General features: G+C 46.1%; 1 protein-coding gene across 2 annotated transcripts in view; it reads right to left on the bottom strand.

The window, feature by feature from the left end:
- TP53BP2 (tumor protein p53 binding protein 2) overlaps window positions 1-9,406 on the bottom strand; it is a 45,131-nt gene extending 35,725 nt beyond the window's left edge. Inside the window, exon 1 of one of the 2 annotated variants that reach the window (XM_045537100.1) lies at window positions 9,276-9,406. In XM_045537100.1, coding sequence (XP_045393056.1) covers window positions 9,276-9,302 — 27 coding nt within the window. In that variant the 5' untranslated portion in view covers window positions 9,303-9,406. Of the gene's footprint in view, window positions 1-1,760; window positions 1,855-9,275 lie in introns of those variants that run through there. The other variant, XM_045537101.1, reaches the window with a different exon arrangement.
- Window positions 9,407-10,659: the final 1,253 nt, after the last annotated feature.

A 10,659-nucleotide genomic window follows, 5' to 3' on the forward strand; every position in this document is an offset into this window, starting at 1 on the left:
GGCCCAATAACAATTTGAACAATATTCTGATTAAAAAAAGTTAATCGCACATGGACTATCCTGGCCATTCACTCAGTATCATCTAGAGTACATAATCATTTTCTGAAATAATCAACGTTCTAGGGGTGAAAAATGAAAATGAGTATTCTATCAGAAAGCAGCCTGCTAGTCGCAGATGTCTCGTAAGATAACTGCTTCCCGTACATAAACAGGTAACAGGCAACTCTGAGAGTCACAGGAGTGATACCGTATCAAAGTCAGCCTCTGTAAGGAGGCTCCTGGCTCTACGCCTGCTTCTCGGTCCTAACTCCTTGCTGACTCCAACATCTTTCATTCATTCATCTGTTAGGATTTATTGAGCACCTACTGCACAAGCACAGTTTAAGCAATGGGAATACGGTGATGAGAAAGCTTGCATTCTTCTGGGCAGAGAGGAGAGACTGGTGAGACACAGATGAGCGCAGTGCACACAGTGACATGACAGAGAGACGTACAGAAGGGACGAAGGGGGGACGGCTGATCATGATTAGGAAAGGCACCTAAAGGGAAGGGGGGCATGTGAGCAGAGCCTGACGAAGCCAGCCCCTGGAAACATCTCGGGGAAGAGAGTCCATGAAAAGCCTCTGGGGTGGGAATAAGCCTGGATGGTTCCGTGACCTGAGAGAAGGCCAGTGTATCCGGAATACAGACACACACCAACGAGGGCAGAGGGGGAACCAAGCACCGCCTCCCGCAGGGCCTTGTAAGGCAAGAAGGAGGAGTGAGGGTCTATGGCAAAGCGAAAGTCACTGGAGTTTTCAAAGTGTGGTCCCCAGACCAACAGCATCAGCATCACCTGGGAACTTGTCAGAAATACAAAATCCCAGCAGGACACAGTGGCTCACATCTATAATCCCAGCACTTTGGGAGGCTGAGGCAGGAGGAGTTCAAGACCAGCCTGGGCAACACAGCAAGACCCTACCTTATAAAAAATTTTTTTAATTAAAATTTTTAATTTTACAGGCATTTGCCTGTAGGTCCTAGCTACTCCAGAGACTGAGATGGGAGGATCGCTTGACCCCAGCAGTTCGAGGCTGCAGTGAGCTATGATTACACCACTGTACCCCAGTTGGGTGAGAGTGAGACCCTATCTCTAAAAAAAGAAAGAAAGAAAAAGGAAAGAAAGAAATACCAAGTCTCAGGCCATGCCCCAGACCTTCTGAATCAGAAGACGGAGAGGTGGGGCCCAGCAATAGCACTGAAGTTTAAGGACCACTGCATTAGAGGGTTTTGAGTAGGGAAGCAACATGAAGCTAAGTTTCTGAGTAAATTGCCATAAATAATATACAGTGTCAGTTACACTAGCAGATAACAGCAGAGTATATTCATCTGTATAGTATATATTAACTATCATAACGCCAAGAGTTAACCCAATAACAATACTGAAACAATCACAATCCATATACATTGGTATTTATCTTTGCATATTTTGAATTTCAGGGAATTTCAATTCAACTATAAGAAATATTAAGACCTAAAACTTATTTTAAATTATCTACTCCACAGTTATACCCTCAGATCAGCAAATGAGAAATCTAAAGACACCCACATTTTCCTCACTTCTCTCCGTGGAGTAGCTCACCTGGATCCCTGCGCCCGGTCCCACAGTGCTGATGTCATCCTCACAACGAAAAGACCACAAACTTCCTCCCACCCGCCCTGCACACCCCGATCTCCACCCAGAAGTAAACTTTCTCTCTGCCCCTCTGACCACCACTCACACTGTAGCTGTGTCTCTGTCTTGTCGTACTGTTCTACGCATGTCCTTAGGACAAAGGTTTTGGTTCCTAAACGCTTCCAGTTTTTCTCCCCCTCCATTACATCTCAGTCCCCAAAAAACTATCTCAGATATTACACTCAGCATATCTGCAACACGTGTTTGTTCAACTAACCGATGCTGTGATTCATGGATTCCAAGTTCCATGGAAGATGGGAAAGTTAACGTTCTGATGAGAACATGACCAAGAGCATGTTCACACCATGAGGCATCAAGAAATGTGTGTCCATAAATGGTATGATCTCAAAGTGAGCTTTTCCAAAACCAGACAATATCTCAACAAGGCATTCTGCTTGTTTTGGGATACATTAAGAAATCTTTTCTCTCTCTCCCAACTATGCCTGAAGCCGAATTTAGGTAGATTTGAAATTCTGAATATATCCTCCACAGCAACTCACCTTAGGGCTACTCTGCTTTCAATATCAGTCATAAACAATGGACAAATAAAGTAAGAGAACTAAACAAACATTTAATTCCTCCCCTGCCTCAACTGTTTATAAGTTAGTGTTGGTCCGTTTCCTTCTATGCTGAGCACAGCTGCTTTGCAGGCACATACATCTTGTTTTATATAAAGGTACTGTTATATATTCCATTCTGTTTTGTACTTTTATTCACTAAGCACATTTTTAAGCTCCATTCATGATGCTAAGAGTACAACCAATGCATTGTTTCTAGTTCTTTCCCTTCTACCGCCCACTTTGCTATGGAAGTACTGGAAGGAACTACCCTCACCAAAGAAATTCAAAAATAAGTCCATAACCATTGCAATCTTGAACACAGCATGAGTTTGCAGGAAGGCTTAGTTCAAATCTCATTTCTGCCAGTGACCAGGAGTAAATCACTTAAACCCTTTTGAATCTCAAATTCTTTACCTGCTGAATGAGAATGGGAAGATCAACTTCCCAGTGTGATAAGGGGATTAGACAGGACGACCAACCTAAAACATCCTGCAGCGTCAGGCACACAGAGGTGCTCCACACCTGCCCTGGGAGGGAAGTTAGAGAGACTTCCAACCCACCCCCATTTACACATAAATTGTCTGTTCCATTTGGGAAGAACAGTAAATTGCCCAACCATTTTTTATTATTACTACCACCAGTAGTTTAAACTGTTATTCTATAATAGGTTATTCATTATAGTTTTCTGTACTTGCCTATGCTTGTGTCTTAAGGGATTTTTGGTTGAAATGTTTGAAATTTAAACGAAGTTTTACTAAGTTATAAATCCGTTTCTAGAAAAATAATTGAAGTATGCATTTCAAAAGTGAAAGTTCAGTACTTACCAGCCAAATGAACGTTTTCATTGAAAATCTGGTTCTATTATCATCCAAATAAGTAGTCTGCTTTTGAATACATTTTATGTAGGAAGAAAATTAAAATGACCATAGTTGCTAACTCTATCAAACTACTTTTTCTGCCCATCACCTAACAATGTTTAAAATTTGCATTTCTTCGATAAGACAGATTTCTTTTGATAAGAGAATATGCAACGTGTTTTAAGAATCACTGCCTCCTTAATACTTTGTGCTCTGAAAGGATCTCTTAATAAAAAACTTTTTGGCTTGCCCCAATAAGATGTAGAACTTTAATGCCTCACCTACCACTCCAACATAAGTATACACTTCATACACATTCACATCATCTACGTTTTCTTTTCGCGATTACATCTGATTAAAGAAAAATGTTCTGTTCAGTACTTAGCACACCAGCAAAAAACAAGTATTTAACAACACACTGACTGCCGTGAGTTGTATTTAGCTCATGCTAGTATTGAGCCTGGGGCCTCGTGAAGCACATATAACTCACATGTCTCTTTACCCTGGGAGCCGCGTGGTGCGCAGGCAACTCTCGCTGCCATGCCGTAGCCTACATGTTACATGATGGGTGGCCCCTGGGCAAAACCCTGCAGTTGGTTAGTGAAAATCTTACTGGTTGATGTTCTTATTGTTACAATTAATATTGACAATTTAATTCTAAAAACATGGATTAAATGAATAGAAGCCAATAAATTTTGTTTTTCTACTTATGTTTACCTTTAAATTACACTTAAGCCTGAAAAGTCAAGAAAAACGCTATACCCTTATGAACTATTTTCAAGTTTTCACATTATTTTTTATATTACTAATTTTCAAGTTTTTATAACACTTTATTGAAAAAACAACAAAAATGATAAATTTCTCATTAAGTTAAAAAGGATCATTTTGTTTTCAAAGTTCTTAATTCTATTTTCGTAATAAAACGCCATGGTCGCAAGAAAAAAAATTTTTTTTTCTGGTGTGGCAGTCGACGTGTTAATAATGTTCAACTTGATGGCATGAGCTGAAAAGAACACTCTGGATTCCTAAACTCTCATATCCCATTCTTCTTATTCTTTCAGATACGTGTTAGTAGAGAACACTGGTGAGAGGCTTATAACACATGACAAATCATAACAGCATGCACAGGTATGCAGTTATCCTATCTGAGCTGAAAAGAGGCTGAAGAACATGAGCTTCAAGAACGCTCAGTGTTAAATTAGCTTTAGAAAGACTTTTTTTTTTTTTTTTTTTTTTTTTGAGAGAGAGTCTTGCTCGGTTGCTCGGGCTAGAGTGCAGAGGTGTCAGCCTAGCTCTCAGCAACCTCAAACTCCTGGGCTCAAGCAATCCTCCTGAGTAGCTGGGACTACAGGCATGCACCACCACGCCTGGCTAATTTTTCTTATTTTCAGTTGTCCAGCTAATTTCTTTCTATTTTTAGTAGAGATGGGGGGGGTCTTGCTCTTGCTGAGACTGGTCTTGAACTCCTGACCTCAAGCGATCCTCCCACCTCGGCCTCCCAGAGTGCTAGGATTACAGGCGTGAGCCACCACGCCAGGCCCAGAAAGACTTTTTAAGGAGGGCCACACACGATGGTAGATTACCAAAAAGAGACAAAGTCTACAGTATTCCTTAAAAGCTCCAGAAAAGAAAGTTTTGTTTTACTGTTTTTACTGTCTGCTAGGGAGAGAGAACCATGAAGAGAGAGGAAAAACAATTCTTCCTAGAAGCAGTGTATCAATAAATGACCCTCTATGTCCCTTCCAGATAAATTCTCCATAAGTTAATTTTTTAAATATAAGCAGGTGTATGCTTAAGTTTCTCTGCAAAGTCTAAATCTGGTTTCTCTGAAACAGGTAGAAATACAGAAATTCTTAAATGTCTTTCAGCTTTTAATTAATATAGCTAAAGTCACAAGGCAACAAAACTAACTACAACAGTTGAAATGTGAGATATTTTGCACATTTTTAAAAATAGATGATTTGTTTAACAGCCTTTGAGAATTACAATTCTATAAAGATAGGAATCTATCTTTAGGGACCTAATCTAAACTTTATTCTGGAATAAAACCTGATCTAAGCTAACTTGCTACATACATTATTACTCAACAAAAAGGTATTCTTTCAGAACATGCTATAATCATAAAAATACAATGTCCCAAAACTGTAACTTGCAAGATTTTTTAGTTTCAAACCACAATTTCAGTTTGGAAAGCATGTGCAAATAAAGCCAGACTTTTGAAAATAATACATTTGAAAATAATACGCATTTAAGCAGAAACTAAGCTATTGGTCTGTGGAGCTGTACGAGTTGCATACAGTCACGTTCAGAAATATCAAATTCTACTGACCAGGTGGTCAAACTGCCAAAGGAGATACAGCAACATCCCATTTTTTTGGTCTAGACTCCCCAAATTAGCAGCTTAACCAACCACATGTTATTTTACAGTATCACAAAATAACTACGAATAATCAAAATGCCTTTGCAGCACTGAATGATAAAATGCCATAAATTTTTAAATTAACCATGATCAGTTCAACTGAGCTTTCCGTATTTTATATTTTATTTCTGAAACAGGGTCTCACCCTGTTGCCCAGGCTAGAGTGCAGTGGCATCATCATAGCTCACAGCAATCCCAAACTCCTGGGCTCAAGCGATCCTCCTGCCTCAGCCTCCCAAGTAGCCGGGACCATGAGCGCAGGTCACCACACCTGGCTAATTTTTTTACGTTTTGTATGTAGAGAAGGGCTCTCACTATTGCCCAGCCTGGTCTCAAACTCCTGGCCTCAAGCCATCCTCCCACCTCAGCCTCCAAGAGTGCTGACACCATAACCAGCCTCAAGTGAGCTTTTTAAAATAAGCTATTATATTCCTGAAAATACTGTCTATATGATGGCATTTGGTTTGACTGCACTGTCAACACAGTAGCCACCAGGCACATATGGCTATTTAAATATAACTACAGAGGGAAGTAAAACTCAGTGGAAATGGGGGGGGGGGCTGAAAACCTACCTAATGGGTACAATGAACACTATTAGGGTGATGGGCACATCGACAGCCCTGACTCAAGCATTACAAAAGCTATCCATGTAACCAAAAACATTTGTATCCCCTTAATACCTTGAAATAAACACATGTTAAAAAAATTAAAATTAAAGATATATTGAAGTTCAGTTCCTCGGTCATTGGCCACATTTGAAGAGCAGCAGCCACATGTGGCTGGTGACTACTACAATGGACAGCGCGGATACAGAACACTTCACTGCAGCTGGGCATACGTGCCAAATATATGGCATCTCCTGCTACTAAATGACACAGGCAAATTCAAGTCCTCTGGCCTCCAGCCCACGTGTCACTGCCGAATACTACGTACAGTTTTGTATGTAATTTTTTTTTAATTTACCATTTCAGCAGCAGGTACAAACAAAAATTTTCATAAAACTATTATCTGAAAAGAGCAGGGAATGCTTTTAGAGTTAGCTAAGTTCTTTCATAAAAATACATTTTTGTTTGAATGTAACACTTCACGAAATGAAAGTAATGAATAAAAGATACATCATTTTCAAATGGCTGAGAATTTTTGCTTTTGATAATTGCCTCCCTTTATTTGATAATCAAATACAATGAGTGGATCACTAAAAAGCCACTCTCAAAGTACAAAGTATCCCTTCTTTAATGAGGAAAAATAAGAAGGTATCAAATACGAAAGAATAATCAGTTTCTCCTCACCAACTGTAGAAATACCATCAGAGCAGAGTATAGTATCTCTATACTCAGCACGGCAGGTATCTGAAAATGAGAGTAATTATTGCCCCCATTTTTGCAATACCCTATCATTACCTCTATTGTGGTTCTCAGAGTTTGCCTATTTATTTTTAGTTGGCCTTCTAAAATGTATCTTCCACTTCTGGTTTTGGATCCAATTATCACTTCATGTCCCACGTAAAAGAAAACCACTGATCCTGTACCATTTGGTGAGAAAACACATGAACACAATTTATTTGCACATTTTTAATATGATGCAGTCGAAATAGCAAACCATTATCTTTAGAATGCCTTTAAAAGCAAACCAAGGAATGTACTTAATGCCACAGAACTGTACATTTAAAAATGGTTAAAATGGTGTATTTTATGTGATATGTATTTTATCACAATAAAAAGGCATATTAAGGTAATTGTCCACATTCTGAGCCTACCCATTTTTTCATATTAAGCATGATGCTTTGCCTGATAAATTGGTTAGAATTTTTCAAAGTAATAAAACAAAACCTCACTCATGTTGGAGTAAAAATCCAAGCATATGAAAAGCTAAAAATGAGAAATATTTAAGAACAATAGTTTTATATTCAAATGCCCCAACTATTATAGTATAAAAACACATATAACATGAAACTACTACATGAAAATTTGTTTTATGTTTTTAAAGTATCACAAGCATAAGAATCTCCAGTTTAACCAATATTCAAAATTCTTACAATTTCAAACACCTATAGCACCTATTCCAAGCTAGATGCTGTACTAACCACTTCCTTCATGAACAGTAATTCTAATCCTCAAAATCACCCTAAGAGCTGAACACTATTATCCCCATTTTAAAAATGATAAAACTGAGGGACAAATCATTTTTGTAAAAAAAGTGCCTATGGTCACTAAAGGTAGCAGCTGAGCAAACACTGAAGCGTCTGAGTACAAAGCTGGTGTACATGCCACCACACCAGTCTTGCGTTAAGATTCTATCCTGACATGAGTAAGGCAATCAGAAGAACCATATTGCTAAACAATTTAGTCACAAGAGCCACATAACTTTTTATGAATTCTGATGATCGGGTATGCAGCTGGGAGAAGGAACCTCCTTACGTTTGAAAGAAGAAACACCAAAGGATTCCCTGACATAAAAGTGACCTTTGAAGAAGAAACCACATAGCACCAACCAACACTTGTCCTCTTGCTCTTATTTTTAGGAAAAATTCACAGACAACCTGCAAAACTTATTTCAACACAAAGAAACGTAAATCCAAGCAATAAAAATCTTAACAGCAGAATCTGTCACCCTTATCCATGGTCCACATTTTAACACTGGTGTTCACATCACAAACCTGACTTCATAACCTGGTATTAAACTAAAATGAGATGCATAATGCTATTGACTCTTCCAAATTTCGTCAATCCTGGCAGGACAAAATATCCTGAACCATCTAAAGCCAATTACCAATTCTAGTAAATTGTCAAGTTTGCCCAGTATGTGAAAGTTTGGGACGCCCTCCATGCGTGACACAAGTAGGGGGGCCAGGGGACAGGGTATTACACTTGGCACGTGTGAATGCAAATCAACTTTGCCATCACTCCATTCCACAGATCTTGTAAAATAAAAAGAAAGTCGTTTGCCTCTTTGTTCGAACGAGTGAGGCCGTAAAACCCTGGATGGCCGCAAGAGGATCCCGCTGCGGTGGGAAAGGTGCAAGAACGAGTTCCACGAGGACATTCCCAGCTCAAGTCCGCAGCAGCCACCGCATCGCTCCGGACTCTGCGACCGCCGAGGGACAGACTCAGCCATTTCAGAAACGTCTCAGACCTGCGCTCCCCCTGCGGCCTGGGGGCCAGGTCCGTGCGGACTCCCGGGAGCTCCCTCGTCCCCGGCAGAGTCGCCAAGCCGGCGTGGGGACGCAGCGAGCCCGACACACGCGTCTTCCCGCGATCGAAAACTTCCCGGGTTGCGTCTGCTAAGAGCAGTTTTCACAAAGAGGCAGACTTGGCTGCTGCTGCAGATATCCAGATCCAAACCCAACCGAAAACGGAGCAAAGGTGCCCTGATAAGTATGTTTCTCTCCAGTACAAAGTTGTTAAAGAAAAAAAAAACAACAAAGCCCAGAGCAAAGTTCCCAGTTTCCCTCCCGACCTTCACGCACGAGGGGAAAGTCGGGGCGGCCGCCCCGCTCCGGGCGGCGGGACCCCCTCGCGGCGAGGCTCTGGCCGCCCCCTCGCCGGGACGCGCGGGGAGCCCCGAGGACGCAGCCCCGGCCCCCCCGCAACCCGCCCGGGCTCGGAACGCACCGACCCGCCCCCTCCCGGCGCGGCTCCCGCCGGGTTCCCTTCCCGACCGGCCCGCGGGCACCCGCCGCCCCCGCCCGCCCCCGGGCCCGACGCCGCGGCCGCCCGCCCCCTTACCGGCATCATGCTGGAGCCGAACCGCATCGAAGCGCGCGGCCCGACCGCGGCCCCGGCCGAGCGGAGGCGCCCCGGGGGTCGCAGGCGCGGGGGAGGGGAGCGCAGCGCGGGCGGCCGACCTGTTGCGAGGCGGCGGCACGCGGGCCCGCGGCGCCACCGAGCCCCGGGTCCACCCCCGGCCGGGCCCCCGGACGCGGCTTTGTCTCTTCTGCGCTCGCGACGGCCCGGGCTCCCTCCCCGCCCCGAAACCAACTAATCCCGGGCCCGGGCCCCGCCGAGCCCGCGCCGGCTCCGCCCCCCGCGCTACCCCGCCCGCGGCGCGCCGGGAGGCCTGGGGGAGGGGAGGCCGCGGGGGCGGGGCTGCGCGCGCCTGCGCGGGCCCGCGGCGGGGGCGGGGCGAGCGTGGGGGCGGGGCGAGCGGCGGGTGGATGAGTGGCGGGGGCGGAGGAGCGACGGGGGCGGGGCGAGCGGCGGGTGGATGAGCGGCGGGGGCGGGGCGAGCGGCGGGGGCGGAGGAGCGGCGGGTGGATGAGCGGCGGGGGCGGGGCGAGCGGCGGGGGCGGAGGAGCGGCGGGGGCGGGGCGAGCGGCGGGGGCGGGGCGAGCGGCGGGTGGATGAGCGGCGGGGGCGGGGCGAGCGGCGGGGGCGGAGGAGAGGCGGGGGCGGGGCGAGCGGCTGGGGCGGGGCGAGCGGCGTCTCTGACTTCGCTTCCGGGCCTGAGAGCGGCCGGGGGCGCGCGGCGGAGCGACTGGCGCGCGCGCCTCCTTGCGGGGCCGGGCAGGCGGGAGGCGGCGCCTCCGGAGAGCACAGATAATGGAAGGCGCCGAGCGGGCCCCAGGGCCGCCGCCGGCGCCTCCTCCGCGGTTCCGGCCCGCGCGAGGGAGTCAGACCCGTCGCCTTCAGAACCGCGGGCCCGGCCCGGTGTCCCCTCGGCCGCGCCGTCGGGCGGGCGGACGCGCGGGGAGGCCGGGCCGCGGCGACGCGATCCCCGGAGGCGGCAGGGCCGGCCCGTCGCGACACAATGGAGATTCCCGAGTCGCTTCGGCCGCGGCACGGTCCGAGAGTCCCTGCTCCGCCTGTCGTCTCGTTTGCCGGGGTCCCGGTGCTGATCTGAACCCGTGTCCTGCTTGCTCCAGTGTTCAAAAACGCACGTTGCAAACCGGACAACGTGGCTTTGTGTTATGCATGTCTTACCACAATAAAAGTAAATAAGCACCCCCAAAAAAGAGGCCCCCAAAACGCGGCCTTCTGAGGCGCTTCCCGGCTCTTGGGTCCCGCGTCCGGAGGGCTCGGAACCCGCCACACACGGCCCGTGACACGCGACGCTCGTGCAGGGGAAACCAAGGCCCAGGGCGGTCTCCGCTCCGTCCTCCACCCGCCGGGA

Source organism: Lemur catta, chromosome 25 (genome assembly GCF_020740605.2).
Source record: "Lemur catta isolate mLemCat1 chromosome 25, mLemCat1.pri, whole genome shotgun sequence".
In the NCBI taxonomy this organism is placed as follows: Eukaryota; Metazoa; Chordata; class Mammalia; order Primates; family Lemuridae; genus Lemur; species Lemur catta.